The following is an 18,135-nucleotide window of genomic DNA, read 5'->3' as shown; positions in this document are numbered from 1 at the left end:
AAACATTGCAGCCCTTCGGCAATTCTGACTGCGAACAGTTCTCAAGAAGTGCCTCACTTCGTGTCTCTACCCGCGTGCATAAGAATCCGGCTTCGATTGCCCCATACAGCCCCTCCTCTCCCCCCAGGCAAACAGGATCTCGGCTTTGCAGGGGAGGATCTTGGCAAAGGGCACCCGCCACCTGTAAACCTTCACAGCCCCAACCCCCGAACTTCAGGCGCAAGAACTGTCAATGATGACATCTGAGCATTTTCTTTCACTATCTCACGGTCCAATCAGAGGGCAGAAGCCGTGACGTCAGGTCTGCTTGGCCTATAGGGATCGAACACGATCCTAGATATCGCCAAGACGCAGGGAGTTGGAATCATTGACTAAGAATCAGAGCCGGGGAACGGCAACCTTCCGGGTCCGAGCGTTCCGTCAATCGAACGTTCAAGGTGGGATACGTAGTGTCCGCCCATTCCAGGATGCTGCTCATCTCCGGGAACCCGGGCGCAGGCAGCCGGCCCATATCCGTCATGGTCCCGGCGGTCCACAGCGCTCCCTCCAGCCCGGAGTCCAGCGATCTGCCCCCGCGCAAGAGACAGCGGCTAACGCACCTTAGCCCAGAGGAGAAGGCGCTCAGGAGGTGAGGCATGCAGATGGTAGTAGGGCAGACAACCTACCCTTCCCCACACCCAGCAATCATGGGATTCCTGGATATGGTTTACCTGACAGTCATGGGTTTGCAGAACGTCCAAGGGTCTCGAGGTCACATGAAACTTATGACCACCCTGAAAATCTGGGATTCCATAGTATGAATATCCACTTTGATTTCCACCCCGCTGCATCATCCCCTGTCGTTCATCACAACATCACCCCCTCCGCAACCCCCAGGATGACAGGGGTCATGTGTCAGGGCATTCACGCACCCCAACCCCCCTTAAATTTGTCCAGGGCACCGCCCGTGTTTCACAAGGAACTGGTGTCAGTCTTGTGCATTACACGATCCTATGCTCCCAGTAGTAGGCAGGAACCGGGGACCTGGCAACATCTGGTAAATGAGCAGCTGCAGACTATATCCGGGCTCTCGGGGATGCGGAGTTAAAAATCCTTCAGTCAGCTGGTTTCAACATACCTATCTCTTCTTAGAACTGCGTTTTAATGGAGCTATGTGGGGTTTCCCCGATATTTGCTTTTATTGCGAAATTGTCTGAGTCTCAGGAATAACCACAGGCATACTTCATAAATTGTCAGCATTTTTACAGGAAGCAGTGTGACCTTTATTCAAAGGCTCCTAAACAAACCTGACCTTTTTTTTGTTCCCGGTTACTTAAACGACAGGTTTTTTTTCCGGGGACGTTTCTAATTTCAGATATGTGTTGATACTATTTTAAAGCGAGATGTTTGATAATGATCCGTTTAGTTTGTGGATTAATCTTAAATGACAAGGATCCTGCTCAAGAGATTAAATCCACTGGAACCCCGTGGTCAGCACCTTATTAAACAGATGAAATTATTCCACTTATTCGTGGTATGCAAATAACGATACGCTGATTCTCTGTGACCCGCGGCACCAGCTTCTTACTAAGATGTCTCTATTTCATCCGTGGAACCACTGTGTCGACTGCCTGCCCCCTGTCGAGACCCCGAGCGCTGGTTCCTCCCGCCCTCCACCCCTCTCCCTAGCTGACTCAGCCTGTGTGGGCGGCCCCCTCCCTCCGGGGAGACTCGGCCCGCCCCTACTCTGCTTGCCACGGTGGCATCTCAGCTGTGAACTAACATGGCCGGGTTGACGCAAGTTCCTGCATTTAAAACGATACACTCGGGGAGGGGGGGCGAGGCCAGTTTAGATAAACGGTACCAGCCACGCAGTCTAATTTCAGATTCCGGAATAAGCACAATATGTTTCTTCCTAAAGTTAAAAACAAAAAGTAGTAATACTCGCTAGCTCAGCAGACTGGGCGTGGCAATTGTAAGGAAACTGTAACAAATTCTCAAAGCTGTCTGGAGAGACAATCGCTGAAATGAAAGGTTGGAACAGGGTGCGGGACAGAGCCCGAGGCGCAGGGCAGGGTCTGGATGAGAGGAGAGGTTTGCGGTCGGGTTCAGGGCAGGGTCTGGATTAGGGTGTGGGGTAGGGCCTGAAGTTTAGTGTGTGCAGCGTTTGACGGAAAAGGAATGTCCGGAGCATGGTTTAGGGAATGGTCTGAACCTTAGTGACAAGAAGTGACTCGGTCCACACTGTCACCAAAAACTAACAATCGACCCCTACCTCCACTCCACCCAATTAATTCCCTGTTGCGTCACAACTTATTTTTTCTTAAAATTTACCTTTTAATTTCCGAAACTGGGTCCGTGCCAAATGAATCGGTCACTGAGAGGGGCAAACTCGTCCTAGTTTCATGGAAAAATATGTTCGTATTAACCTGTAGCTGCCAGCATCGTGTGATTTAGGCTCTGAGGAAAGTGTGGCTGTTGTAGAACTATGGAGAAGCCTGTAGAATCTTGTGCTTCGGACATCAAAGAAGCTTGTAAGATGTCACATTTGAGGTATAAAGGAATCCTGTAGAATGTTGTGGTTGACATGTGTAGGAATCTTGGTGTGGGGTGGTTCGGGCGTACAGAAAGCTGGTGGAACTTTGGTTCAGACAATGACGACTCATGGTGTGGTACAATTTGGATTGAAAGGAAGCTTAAAGGTCTCGGAGGAGCTTTGAAGATCATATCATGGAGACAACGGGGAAACTCACACCATGAATTATTTAAGACAACATGGTATAGCTAGATTGAAGCACTGTTAAGGTTATTAGTGTGGCATGGGTCAAACACAGGACCATGTAATATTGTTAATTTCTAGCACAGGGAAAGCACATCGCATTCCTTGGATCAGACAGATAAACCATGTATTATGCCTGGTGCAGGCATCAAAGGCAACTCCAAATATATATTGCTTCCAACACCAAGGAACCTGGCAGTATTCTTTGGTTTAGAGACTGCTGATGTTTAAACTTTGAGTGAGCCACGTGAAGCCCGTGATCATTCATTGGGTCAAAACCATTGATGTGGGTAGTATCATCTGTTCACTACAAACCTTTGGTGCCATAGTGATCAAGCACAACAACCTGGCATGTTTTAAATGTATTCTAAATAAAAGCACTTTTGTCCCTTCCACCTTCCTTGTCTGGTAGTAATGATTTCAGTACATGGTATTGCTGTGCAGTTCATGATTTATGGTTTGCCTAGGAAGTACCAACGCTAAAGCACCTTGTGTGCATCCCGCTTGTCCGCATTGCACCCAGTTTCCCAGTGTCTGACTCAGTCTCCTGACAGGAACTGAGGCCGTCCTAGCCCAGTTGCTGGCAGAGCTCCCGTTGCCCAAGGCCTGTTGGCTGTGGTGATTATGTGCATATGATGCAACGTGCAGCAGTAGCAGAGTGCTGAGACCACGTGTTTTCAGTGCCTGCCATACCTCTACATCCTGTGCCTTGCAAAATACTCTGTACTCCATAGTGTCCTCAGGAGATTGCTTGCCGGAATTTCAGCTGATTGTCTTGCATGACACTCTGAAAAGATCAGGGAGCTCTCAAGCAGTCCCAGCAGACTTCCAAGGTACCCTCAACCAATCACGTGGTCGACGCAGAAGATGTTTTCTGTGCCTTACAGTGGGCCAGGTAGCTTTCACATCAACCCTACATCAGACTGTGTGCCTTTTACGTCCGCCGTATCAAACCTCTTTCTTTGGTGGTACCCACCAATTTGAGACAAGAGGGCCAGCAGTGCACATTATATTGAGTAGTGGGCTAGAAAGGCAGCACAGACACGTCTTTAATCTAATAGACGAAGGGCATAAGAAGTGACCCTTCGGTGATGGCAGGACCAGCAGCACAGACAAGTCTGATGGTGCCTGCGTCTTAACGTCCCTTCACTGGAGACAAGATGCATGGGCAAGTGTTCAGTGAGCATGGTGACAATGAGGGCAAGTCTTCAGTCGTAACAGGAAGGCATCCCAAACAGGCCTTTCAGGTAACTGGGTCAGAAATCTTAGAAAGGCCTTTAATGTTGACTTAGTCAGGTATCTAACCCCAGCCTCCGAGGTGAGCCAACACAGACAAGCCGTAAAGGTCACTGGAACAGCAGGGCAGCCAAGCCTTTGCTGTTAAGGGTCTATCCAAATGATGGTTCTTTAGCTGATGTAGAGGCACAAATAGGGGCTACCCTTTGATGTTGGCATTGGAAAGCCACTGGAACAAGTTTAATGAGGACATAATGGCAGCAAATCATTGGCAGCTGAAGATGCGCACATTAGAAATCAGCAGTAAGGACAGGCCTTAATGAATATGCTGTTGATGGCAATGGGGACAGGTGCAGTAGACAAGGCTTTAGCAGTGACGGTGACAGCTGTTTTCAGAAAAAGTATTAGCGAACGTTGGCTAACCATCTCCTGTGCACCTCCGCAGAAGGAAGCCTGGTAATGAGTGTCATTTCTTAAGCGCGTGGATTAGGCTTCCAGGGCAGTGTTGCTTGTTTCAGAAGCAAGAAGAGCTCCCGCCTGCATGCAAGAGCTAATTTTCAGCTCCATGCACATAATCCACCCACACACATGAAATTAACCACACTTTAATACATAAAAAGATTTCCATGTGCTTTAATTACTGGGTAAACTCTATTTTGGATTGAGGAGGGAACTCGGTCAGAGGAGTCAGGGCACCAATTGTGAGAGCAAAACCAATCTTTGTCCACATTTCTACCTAGCATCTGTCGGGATGTCTTTCTTTTTTCTGTCTGACCCTTTTGATATCTCCTTCCCACGTATCTGAAACTGTTTTCTGTATGACATGAGGAAACATGTGTGAGTGAGGTGCATTTATTGTAAACTATAATCTCAACACGTCACTTTGTAAATAGTTTAACTAAGTAAATGGAATCAACAAATCTCGAATGGCGAACCCAGTAATGTTCTGGTGTCCAATATCTTGCTTCCGAGGGCTTTGGCGTTTGAATACATTCTCCCAACTCTCGGTTTATAACCCTTTGGCCTCTCTCCCCACGTATGTGTAGATGTTTTTGCACTGTGCCAACGTCTTCCTGTATTCACGTTGAGCCCTTTGCTTCCGCAGGAAGTTGAAGAACCGGGTGGCAGCACAGACAGCAAGAGACCGGAAGAAGGCTCGAATGGGGGAGCTGGAGCTGCAGGTCGTTGAGCTGGAGTTGGAGGTAAAGAGGGGGTCACTAGGAGTTCTACCTACCAGTCACTGCGTGTGGGTGTGCATGCGGGGGCACTCCAAATACAGTACAATCCGGGTAACGGCCACTACTTGTACACGGGGAACTCAAACTTGGCCGGACATGAAGGGGTGCACATGGTCAATGGGTACAATATGAATATAGAACAGTTTAGAGACCGCTTTATCCGGGTTCGGATTGGGGGGTGAAGTTTGTGTACACACTCTAACAGCCCTGTTCCCCCTACGACCCTGCCCACGCTCAGCATGTAAATAGCGCTCAGTACACCATACAGCCGGGGCGAGGCCTGTAGGCAACTCTGTTGCATGTTCTCCTAAGGGTGGTCACATCATTGTGTGGACTGTCCTGATGAAGGGTCTTTCTCTTGTCTAGAATCAGAAACTCCTGCTTCAGAACGACCTATTAAGAGAAAGAACACAACGCCTCTCAGTGGAGAATCAGGAGCTCCGACAGAGGCTGGGCTTGGATGCCCTGAAGGTGGAAGAAGACAATGAAGAAGCCAAGGTGAGAGGGTCTTTTAGGCTGGGAAGGGGAGGCAGGGTTGCCTAAAAGCATAGATGCATCTTGATTTCATCTCATGACTTGCGTCCACAAACATAGTCTCCCTGCCCCTTTACCTCATTCTTGCAGGTTCTTTATCTCATCTGTAGTAGCTCAATTTTTCACTTTTCTGTACTTCTCTTACCCCCTTTGCCGCCTTTTTCTCTCTTATTCTGGGCTAATATCTGCTAATTAAAAAAATAAGTCCCAATCCCCAAATATGAGTGCCGGTGGGCTCCCACCTGCAACCATCTGCTCTAATTAAGCACTGTACCCCTCCACTCCCTCCCAGCAGCGCAAGTGGCTGTTCTCACTGTCTCGATGGCCTTATAAACTGGGTCTCACCAAAATCCTCATTCGTTGTATTGGCCTCTTTCTGGAGGCATGCAGACAAAACCTCAATCGCTCTAAATATGCAGGCAGTGCTCAGGGGTGGAAGGTAAGTGCTGCTAAGCAAACCAAGCAAACCAGTAGATTAAGAAAAATTGTGAAAATATTGAATAATGACAGCAGCAAGCAGACGGAGTTCAATAGGATAAAGGAGAAAAGGAAATATAGTAGATAGAAATTGAAAAGAAGAAAGTGGGGAGGAAAGTTGAAAGAAAAGGTGGAAAGACACGGAAAAAGAGAGAGTGGACAAATGGAAGTTGAAAAGAACAAATGAAGGATGGGTTCATGGACGAGCGATGGATGATATGGGTGGATGAATGGGGTGCTATGTGAACAATGATCAGTGGATAGACGGAATGATGAAAGGATGGATGGAAATGAGGGATGGAAAATAAATAGTGGTTGGGTGGGTGAGGGCATGAATGTGTGAACAGATGGTGAAAGGATGGACTGCGGATGAAAGGATGGGGATTCGGATGAATGGACGTGTGGAGTGAAAGTTTGGAGGAAGAATGGATAGGTAGATGGATGTAGGGTGAACAAAACTATTCAAAGAAGGGTCGGACTCTTATTTCACCCACTCGGTGTCATTAGAGATTTGGTTCAAAGTGGAGGGGGCGGCGTTTTAATTATCTGGCTACTCTGTTGCCCCTCCTCCTTATAAATTTGCTGACCACGGGCTCCAGTGGGATTTGCTATGTTGCTGCTGATTAGGCAGGTCCTCACTGCTGCAGTGACCTTTCTCTTGCCCTTGAGTTAGAAAAACTAAACAGATAGGAGATTAAAGTGAAGGTTAATTGTTAAACAGTAGCATTGATAACATGAAAACGGGGGCGCCGGCGGAGGTTCGGGAGTCCTTGAAGTGAGGGCGACCTCTCGCAGAAGCTGAGGAATGATTAAAGTGCGATAGGCCATGTATAGAAAACTACATATGTGCTGCTGCCGAAATAGGAGACATTGTGACTCTGGGAATCAGCAGTGATCATTTTGCTGGAAGAATATAGGTCACATAGTGCCAGGTGTGTTCCTTGCTTGACGCTAGGGACTTCAAAGCACATACAGCTCTCTGAGAGACCACTGAGGGGCAGTGTTAAGGGATCTTCAGAGTAGCAACTGTGATGCTCTCACTTCACGCTCCTCGCCCCCCCCCCCCCCCCAAACAACACACAAGCACTGCATGGCCCAGATTTATGAAGAGTGGCGCTGCACCTAGTGCAGTGCCACTTTCCCTGTGCTCCTTAGCATTTAAAATACGGCACACCATGGCGGTAGTCAGGGGGACTAGCGTTATAATTTGTGACGCTAGTCCGGCACTTATTTTTACAGTCCCCTCACACTGGAATGCCTCCTTTGCATACATTATGCCTGGTGCAGGCACAATGTGGTACAAGGGGTTACAAAGCGGTGCAATGCAAGCACTGCACCACTTTCTAAATATGGCGCAGCGGTCTTGCCCTTCCAACGCCACATTAATTAAAAAAAAATAACGCTAATGTGGCGTTGGAATGGCGCTAGGCCACCATAAATCTGGGCCTATGTTTCCCAACCCTTAGTCACTTGTGCATATCAGTATCACGTTTACACATCGGCCCATAATGTACATGTGTTATTTACTGCTGTTGATTGCCCAATCCATCAGTTTATCCGTGGTTATTTATCTATCACCTGACCAGGATATTTCCTGCCGTGTGTGGATTGTGTTGAAGGTTTTGTAACTTTTGACCTAACGTGAAGTGTTCTGTCTCTGGTTTGAAGCCTGGCAACAAGGCCTGTATGCAGCTGGGTCTGGCACAAAGTGCCCCTCTGGCCTGAAAGCATGTGACCGTAGCTACGTGTGCAATGAGGTCTAACACGTTACCTTTTTGCTTTAGGAGTGTACCACTTGCCTTGTGTGCAGATATGTATTACCACCAGGTTCCTTCTTTGAAAGCCCATGTGGGGTCTAGGACAGTCTCATATCTTTGACAGCCCTGATGGGGTCTAGGACAGTCTCATGTCTGACAGTCCACGTGGGATATAGGACAGTCTCATATTGTTGAGAGCCTAAGCCGGAGTCTAGGACAGTCTCATATCTTTGAGAGCCGGACCATCTGGTACCTAAACGCTTGTCCCTCTCTAGCTTTGGAAGTCTGTGACCATTGGCTGTGTACCCACTGGGGTCTGACCCTCATTCTCTTTCTTTGAGTGTGCGCAGATCTGCAAGGCATGCAGGGGGTTCTAAACAGTCCTGTGTTTCTGTGTGCAGGTCCTGATCCAGTCCCGTGTGGAAGAATTGGGTATGGTGGCCGGGTCCGCTGAGTCCGCAGCACTCAGACTACGTGCTCCTCTGCAGCAGGCGCAGGCCCAGAAGTCATCACACCTGATCATCTCCATGTGGATGCTGGCAGCGCTGACGACTCCGACGCTGAGGTGAGAAGCAAGCCACCCTACACACCTTCAGTGACCACAACACAAACACTTGTGCTTATTGACCGACCAGAGAGGAGGCGCTGAGCACACCAGCAGTTGTTGATAACACAAACCATGCCCACAAGTGAGACATCACAGCACTTTTCAAAGTAGGCCAGGTGAATAGAAGAAACAGTTTAGCATCAACAGACCTTAAGATCAAAGAGTATTGGTCTAACACATTTATCTTATAACATAAACGAGGAACTTGAAAATAGTACGTAAATCATGAAGAGAGATCAAGCAATAAGTACTGACTAGAGTTGAAGAATTAGCAGTGCTTGGCGAGAGAGGGAGTGAGTTTTGGTTGTATTGGAGCACAAGTTTAGTTATTCTAGATGTGTATTTTAGACCTTCATTAAAGCCTTTCCTAGAGGGGGAAAATGTCAGACTTCCTGTATTCAAAAGACCTTTTTTAAGTGTTGGTGGATGGAATACTGCAACAGGGCTTGGCAGATATCTCATCAGCTGTATTAGAAAGACATTAAAAAAACTCTCTCTGGTGCACTACTGTCTCACCCTATACTTTTCTCAATCTATCCTTTATCTCCACTCTGACTCATCCCAAACCTCATTCTACTACTATGATCTCCCCAACAACCCTTCTAAGTTCTTCCCTCATGTATTCTTTGACTCAACCAAACCTTATTTTTCTACTAAGATATCCACAATCCCTTTCTACAGACTCTTCTCTCCTCCATCTCTCATTTTGCTAATCCCACATCTATTTTACTACTATGATCTCCCAAATAACACTTCTAGATTCTTCCCTCTTCTACTAACAGACTCACATGTCCACTGCTCAAATGAACTCCTATTTTTCTATAGTAATCTCACTGAAAACTGCTTTGACACTTCGTCAGGGATAGTACGCGCTATATAAATAAAATAGTCAAGGAAGGTTAGGTTTAGAAATGTCATGGAGAAAAAAAAACACCCTTTTAAATGTAGAGAAAAGGTGTAGAGAAAGCTAACTAACTGGTTAGCAATAGAGATATCAGTCGGTAGATACGTTTTTCTATATGGTACCCTATGCTCTGGTTGGCACTCCACCATCATTGCTCAGGCTTCTGCAACAGCCCTTGAGCCCTCGTTCAAAATGTGTTACTCCTCCCTCTGGGATTAAGGTTGTAAAACTAAACTCTGCGGTGAAAGCCTGTGCTGTGCCCATCCGAGCTCGCACTGCTCTCCCTCAGCTAAAACTTCAGCTTCCTGGACCACTCCTAATACCCCTCCTCACCACAGCGTGCCCCCAGCTCCCCCTTTGCAGCCCCATGGCTATAGAAAACGGACTGCAACCTTGGACATTGTGGTGTTGCAGAAATAGTCAAATACTGCCTGGAGGCCTGATAACATTGGTCACCTTCCATCCGTAGTGAAGATTAGATTAGAAGTAAATGGAAAATAGGGAGTTGTTTACATTTAGCTCTAAAGGGATCTAACTATGTACCTTTCTGGTTCCTGTGGAGCTCTCAACAAACTCCTGAAGGCTTTTGAGAGTCTCTCCCTGCCTTAGCGTCACCTTCAGAAAGTGAGGAGAGTGCATGTGTTCTGTGCTGAGCAAAGGCCCCCTCCTCCCTTTTTTTTTTTTAAAGAAACTTTTTGATAGTATTACAAAGTTAATGTTTGTCTTCCTGTTGATGGGCAGAGGATAATTGTGCGAAGTCTGGCAAGCTGGAAGAAAGTTTATCTAGGTGCACCTCGTACCTTGGCTCACCCACATCGTGTACCTGTAATTTCTAATAATAAATGCTTGCAAAAGGCACTCGGTGCCAGTGTTGTGTCCTCTGTCTGCACTCATGTCCTTGAGAGACTAGGAATGTGCTAACACTTAACCAGTCACACTCATGTAGTTGAGGTTTGAACCACGTGCATCATGGGATTTCTTTGTAGTATTGGCCCTAAATGAAAATCCTCTTAACTGATGTAAAGTGAATTAAAAAATTACTAAATTGCCTCTTTCCTCCCTCTCTGCAGTCTGATATCTTACTTGGCATTCTGGACAGCTTGGATCGGCTGGACCCAGAGACGTTCCTCTATGACAAAGACCTGCAGTCTCAGTGTCTGGATGAAGAAGTCGGCAGCGATGAGTGCCATACCTTACCGGCCTCCCCATCTTCTGATTTGGGGGCCCCATCAGCAAAGCTGGACGCCATTAATGAACTGATCCGCTTTGACCATGTCTACACGAAGCCACTGGGCTCGGAGTCTGATGCTCCTGAGCCCAGCAACGAAGCCTGCGTAGTTGTTAAAATAGAGGAACCAACTCAAAGCCCCGCGGGTGAGGAACTGGCCAGCCCCCTCGCCTGCGTAAAGCAGGAGACACTTGAAGATCACTTTATCCAGCACCTGTGCATGGAGAGCCTCTTCTCTGTCTCGGAGCCCACCCTGCAGAAGCCTCTCAACCTTTTGGACACTGCCAGCGACTCCGGGTACGAGGGCTCCCCATCCCCCTTCAGTGACCTCTCATCTCCACTGGACTCAGACCCGTCTTGGGATTACACTTTTGCCAATGAACTCTTTCCACAGTTGATCAGTGTCTGACTGGTACAATGCCGTCCCTCATTTTCTGGAGAGAGACTCACACTTCAGAGTGAGACAGAAATGGGGTGAGGAACTGTTCGCCCCCTTATTTTGTTAAATTAAGCCAAAATTGTACATAGATCCGCAGTTGGTGTCTTTCTATAAATAGTCGTTATAGAAAGTCTGCTACTTATTTAAAGACATGAAAACACAACATAAGTATTTCTCATTGGCATGTGACCACAACTCTTGACACTGCTTCTTTTGCTACAAAAAGGTGTGAGCCCTTTTCTTTGACGCAAAAGGGGTCACAAGGTATAGTTCAGTTCAGTGCAAAGGTGAATAGACAAGCTACCAGCAGCAGATGTTATAAGTGGTATAGGGCACAAGAAGAACGTTTAGAAAGTGCTTAGGGATGAAGCACTCAATGAAAAGCATAAATGTAGCACATGCATGGGCAATGCTTTCTCCACTGTGAAAATCACAATTGCAGTTATGTCTGAAAACAAGGTTGTCACTTTTAAGCAAGATCATCTCCCCAACTGAGTGTGGAGACAGAGTAACAACTTTTAACCTTATTTTAATGGCAGCTGCACCTCTTCAGTGTTCGCTCTGTGTAAGGGGTCTAGCTTCAGCTCAGAGGAGGTACATGCCTGGGTAGGTGGAAACTGGGACTTAACACCAGACATTTTCTGGGGAGATCAAATGAGGCTAGCAACATTTTTATCAATTTCTGTCCATGGTCCTTACGACTCAATCAGGGCCATTGGCTCCACTTTTACTCATCAGCTCGACAGTCTTCATTTCAAATGGCAAAAAAGTGCTACACTCAGCACAAATGAAAATCTCCGCATAAAGTCTCGGCAGCAGTAAATTGTGTGTGTTATGTTAATTTAGAGAAAAATCCTCACCTACACTTACATCACAACTTTGCAACGAAGACTAAAGCCCATGGTAAGAAGGATGCACATTCAAGTCCAATGAGGTAGATCCTTGTTAGGACGGTAGTGGGGCATGTTTGCTGAGAGGGTGATGCTATTGATGTCTTTAAACGCTGATCATCATTACTCTGTTGAAGACATTGATGGCATGAGACCTTACAACACTGAAATCAAAGCAACAAGTGAGACCATTGATGCCTTCCATATAGCACAGTTCATTGTGTAAGTGCAGGACACCTGTTTTGCACACAATTCTTCAAGTTCTGCTGGGATTCCTAGATATGCGTGGTTGCATTTAAGGGAGAGCCTCACTCATGGTACCCCACAACAGTGGAGATTTAGAAGGGGTACACTATCGTCCACCTTTAAGTTGCAACCTAGGCCGCCACATACCATTTGTCAAGCAGTAGTTGGCTGGTTTAAAATGTAAACCTGCGTCCCCATCCTCTCATTGAGAGAGATTGGCTCATTGCTTCTCTGGCCTTACATTAGATCGCATATGTCGCCCGTTTGCAGTTAGTATCTAGATGCAATGTGTTGTCAAGTCACTGCCCCTTGTCAGCCTGTTCACTTTGACTGCGCTGCCTATGCTGGACTAGGACCTTGTAATTTACAGAGTCTTACAGTTTATCCAAGGACATAAATCTATTTTGTAAAAGAAACAAATTTACTGTGTAAATGTGTCTCAACATTTATTAATATTATTGTATTTCTCCTTATTCTGGATGCTTTCGGCTATGAGTTGCTCCCTCTATTTTAATATTTAATACTACCTGTGCTATTAAAATGTGCAATGCAGCTTGTGTGTGCTTTGATTTCATTTTATTTGTGAGGGATTACATACATGCAGATGTCTGTATTCTGCGTCTCTAGAACATCTGACTGAAGAGAAAAAGGGGGTTTTGTGGCATTGACAATGTGTGTTCACTATTGGAAGGTAAATCTAAGCAAAACTAGCAATTGCAACATGTTGGGAGACCAACGTGACTAAACGCAGATCATAATCTACACGTTAATTCAAACCCTATAATTATAGTCTGGATAAGAATACCATTTCTTAAAGATGTTTAACAGGCACAAATGCATTTGAATGTTCTGTAAATATCAGAATAAATTCATTGACCAACTTTAAGAACAATAACTTTTTTGAAGGCTAGTTAATACCAGACCACTAAGATCTCACAAATATTTGCTTTAATTGAGTACCTGAGCCACTGTATTTTGAAAGATAGTGTGCCAGCATCTTTCAACATGGGCACTATACTTTTAATGAAGGGATAGTGAGTACCTATTTCCATTCCAAGCACTGTAATATACATACAATTACAGAGTCTGGTATAGTAACTGTAATTTTGTTTAGGTCAGTGTTTCAAATGAAAAGGCTACTTGTTTCTTTGCTTTGTTTTAAACGTTGGGAGCATTTGATGAATCTGCACAACATTTTTCCATCAGCTACCAAAATTGGCTAAGTTGCAGCATGTCAAGTTTCATGTAGGTCTTTGGAGCAAAAACGAGAATAGAGGGATGTGGCCATGCACAATTTTGTTATCACTAATGATACTGGAAAGTTTGCAGTTATATTATGAATGATGTCATTCAAGATGTTATTACTGATGTAATACATGGGGGTAAGTAGTAGTGCATGGCGAGGGCATGAGCTATAGTTACCTTAAGGCATGAGTTATAGCTTCCTGAGATAAGTAGATCTATAACTGTTCAGTTTCTATGGTTTTGTGTGTTTAAAGGTTTTAACCTAACGGTCACCACTGGTAGTTATATGTAAGTCAGAGTTTTTATGAGAAGAACATTTTTTGTTTTGCTAATGCCTTTTGTACCATTTTACAAAACTTTACTAAAAAATGTTATTCCACCTGAGCTCCTCCCTGTAACGTTTTTGGGTTATCCATCAAGTAGGGTCTGAGGAAAAAAGGGGGGAAGGGGTTCCAAAACAACCCCATGAATTTTTTAGAGGGAGCTTTAGACAGCGATTGAGAAAAAACATCAGAACTGAAGACCACCAAATTTCACAGAGTGCTAGATCTTTACTCAAAGTGTGCTTTTTGTGATTTGGTGTAATATGTTCAACCATTTTTGAGAAATTAAGGTTAAAAAAAATAGATCTATAAAGGGCTGTGGAGCTACCGGGAGCTCCGTGGTACCAGGTGATTGATTGGCTAGACCCACGGGATACGACCGGGCTGATTGCCTGGGCACAACATGAAGAGAGATGTTGTGGTCGCCACTGCAGGACTTGTGGGACTCGGTCACAGAATGCAGGGCCTGGACACAGGTCAGGACCTGTGGCCAAAAGCCATGCCTTGCATATTCTAAGTGTGTGCACAGTATGGAGTTTGGGGGATGTATCATATCATAAGACCTTACTTTCTGTTTAAAAAAAGAAAAATAGAAATTCAATTAAAAAAAAATCAAAGGTTAAAGCGTGGTTATATGAAGGTGTTCTAATAAAAAAAAAAAAACAGTTTTAAAAAGAAAAAACACTGAATTTCAACAGTTGTATGAAACCAACCTGCATCGCTATGATGCACTGCTTATGTCATCACATTATTTCATAGATCTTTTTGTTCAGACTGTAGACACACTGTCCCAGATTTCCTGGTAGTGCTCATAAGAGGGCATCTGCACGGGCTACAGAGAATAATCCTCACACTGATGAGTATGAAAATAATTATGCTGCCGGGAAAGGGGTGGCACTTGGGGTAGCCACGCATTGGTGAATTACCAACTCAGTGGGCCTCCTCCAGGTACGATCGCTACAACTGTGAGGGGATGGAGGAGCTCATAAAGCATATATCCAAAGCTCCCCACAACAGAGAATAAGGTCGCTGAGGGCCAAAAGGTGAGCAATTCTAATGTATGGGTACCCTTGAAGCAGCAGACACAGTGGCTAAGGTGATCAAGCCTAGCATCCTTTGTACCTCTTGGCGGCGAGCATCTGTTTAGCCCACAGGTCAACCGAATGCTCGAGAAAGTAGAAACGGATACAAACAGCAAAGTGTATGGACGCCTTACAGTTTCTCAGTCCAAAGCTTGCTTTTTGCAAGCAGCACCTCAGTGGTTTACAAGCAAGGGGAATTGGGCCAAAAGACCTATCTACCAGTAGTCCTTTCAGGACTCCAAAGAGTCAAAAATCCTTCAAGAGGTTGTACTGTAAGGGGCTCCTCTGCTACAAAACAGTCACTTTCTTTCCACCCTGATCACATAACACCTGTAAGAGAAAGACTAAGGCATTTCCTATCACGCTGGGAAAGCACCACATCATCATGGACGTCATTTAGGGTTCGCCAAGGGTCGCAGCTGCAACCCCCAGCTTGCCTCCTGAGACCCCTTGCCTCAGAGGTGGCAAAATCAGTGTCAAGCACACAAGGGCAGCTCCTCCTTTTGGACGTTGCTTGGGGCTCCACTTCATTGTTTTCAATCACTTTTGTTATTACACTAATAGTAAATAACACATTATTCATTATTGCTGTAATAAGAAAAATGGAGTACAATTGGCTGGAATTGACCCTCCTTGATAGCTGAGGTAAGTAAAAAATACTTTTAAATGAATGTTGTGTGCATGCTTGCGGGTGAGTGTGCTTATGTAAACGTGTGTGTGTGTGTGTGCATAAGAGAATGTGTGATTGTGTAAGCATGTGTGCATGTGAGTGAAAGTAAAGATGATATGGAGTGTGACGTCACTTCCGCTACGCCTGACATTTTTTGATGAATTGTCATCCGTGTACATCATGCCTCTGTATTGTGAAGAAAAGGAGCCGCCTCGAATTTCCCCTCCCAAAATCCTACCTGTAGTCACATACCTAGTTCAGACATCTTCTATTGCTGAAATAAGAGGTGCAGTTGCTCCTAGCAAAGGGCACCAGAGTACTGGTACCCATATGCTAGAGTGGTAGAGGTATAATCCCTCAATTTTTTTCTTTCCCCAAAAGCCTTATCCTTGACCTCTAACCATTTACCAGGATTATCTCCTTCACACTACAAGATGTCATCTAGCTGCTGTGCCGAGGCGACTTCATGTTGAATCTGAAAGATGTGTATTTTCACATTCTTGTACAACACTATTACCTTCGCCTAGTGGTAAGTGGAAAACACTCACTTTCAGCTGTTGCCCTTTGGAGGTAGTAGACCGCCAAGGGTGTTTTCAAAGTGTCTAGCAGTTGTAGCAGCCGATTTGCACAGGAACATCACGTTTCCACATTCAGACAATGGGCTGATTAAAGAGCAGCAGCAAGCATAATGCCTAGCATAAGCTCAGCTAGCAGTGTCTACTTCACAGTTTAAGGTTCAACAGAGGCGAAAAAGTTTCAAATTTAGTTCTTCCACCGTTCCCTTCTGAATGCAGGAACAGGCAAAGCAAACGCCAACCAACAGAAGGACGATGGCATCCAAAAGCTGCTGCCTTTTTTCTTTTCTTTCGAGACACTCCATGTGATCGCTGTTAACACTAATGAAATTGTTGGAATGATGGTTTTGTGCATTGTGTTTGTACCACACACTGGTTTGCACATACATTCATTACAAGAGTGCCTCTTGTGGTAGTGGGCACAAACAGAAGGACATTTGGAGAACCTAGTGTTGGTAACAACAAGCTCTCTCTCCTTTGGTGGTAAGGTAAAAGTTATTACTCAGCAGGCCCTTCCTAAGCCCACGTCTGCATGTGACCATCACCACCAATGTCTCTCTAGTGGGGTGAGGAGTTCACCCACTCCTTATAATAATTTAAGGCACATGGGCTTCTTAGAACAAGGATTGTCACATCAACTTCCTGGAGGTTTTAGCCATCAGATTAGCCCAGAGCCTTTTCCCACATCTGAGGGGAAAACAGTACTCAGAGAAACAGACAACATGAAAGCTATGGTCTACATCCAAAGCCGGAAAGGACACACTGCCCAAGCTTTCCCAAATGGCACAGGAGATGTAAATCGGGCAGCTCACAAAATCATGCACCTGTTAGCCAAGGTATCTCTTGGGAGTGGAGAATGATTTTGGGAATATGATCAGCAGGATGCACCAACAGGCCCACAAATGGGAACCCCACCTTCAAGTTCTCCACAGGTATTTGCAAAACTGGGTGACTCTACTAATACACTTGGTCGCCATTTTTGAAAATGCAAAATGACAAAGGTTCGCTGCCAGGTGTCCACATACTGACAGTCAATGGGCAAATCTCTGTGGATGAACTGGTCAGGGATATTTGCCTACACTTTTCTACCTCTTCCCCTTAATCTCATATGCAATAAGGAAGATGAGACTAGTGTCAATGATCCACATCTTAGCAGTGCCTACTTGGGTTCCTAGAGAAGTCAGTCCTCCCACTCAGGCCAGACTTTCTAATGCAGGTCCTCTCAGACACATAGGGGGTCATTACAACATTGGCGGTAAAAGCCGCTTACCGCCGTGCAGAAGACCGCCAATACACCGCCACGGCCGCCGAATTCCGCCACAGCTATTATGACACACATCTCGGAATCCTCCAAAATTCAGACACCCACACAAGTTCGCCACACCAAAGTCAGTGTTAAACTGGCGAAAACAAAACCTCCACCTCCACGCCAACAGAAACACGCCCATGCTATTACGACCCACGAATCCACGTGGCGGTCTGTCAACTGCGGTATTCCATTGGCGGTACACACCGCCACGCTCAAAATACACACACATCTCCAAAACACCGCCACATTGGACAATTCAAAATACACACACCTGATACACATACAAACACCACTCCCACACACCCAACACAATATAAAACACACACCCACATCACCCACAAACACCTACGACCAAAAATTTGTCACGAAGGCCAGAGAGACAGCAAAGAATAGACAATCCCACCACACAGAGGCACACAACACCATCACCCACACAACATCCACGCACAAAACACCACACACCACTACACATCACCACACACATCAACACTGACACCGCCCCACACATCACACACACCACCCCATGTCACGCCAAAGACACCCCCGCTTTTCCGAGGAGGAGCTCTGGGTCATGGTGGAGGAAATCCTACGGGTAGAGCCATAGCTATTTGGCTCAC

The 18,135-nt window shown here is 45.7% G+C and overlaps 1 protein-coding gene across 1 annotated transcript; it reads left to right on the top strand.

Annotated features, from left to right (window-relative positions):
* Nucleotides 1-336: 336 nt before the first annotated feature.
* XBP1 (X-box binding protein 1) lies at nt 337-12,855 on the top strand. The gene is given in 6 exon segments (XM_069214464.1): nt 337-628; nt 5,100-5,196; nt 5,599-5,730; nt 7,024-7,057; nt 8,456-8,565; nt 10,582-12,855. Coding segments are annotated over 6 exon segments (1,101 nt in total). The 5' UTR covers nt 337-467; the 3' UTR covers nt 11,149-12,855.
* Nucleotides 12,856-18,135: the final 5,280 nt, after the last annotated feature.

Source organism: Pleurodeles waltl, chromosome 11 (genome assembly GCF_031143425.1).
Source record: "Pleurodeles waltl isolate 20211129_DDA chromosome 11, aPleWal1.hap1.20221129, whole genome shotgun sequence".
Taxonomy (NCBI): Eukaryota; Metazoa; Chordata; class Amphibia; order Caudata; family Salamandridae; genus Pleurodeles; species Pleurodeles waltl.
This window is presented reverse-complemented; position numbering and strand designations above follow the sequence as displayed.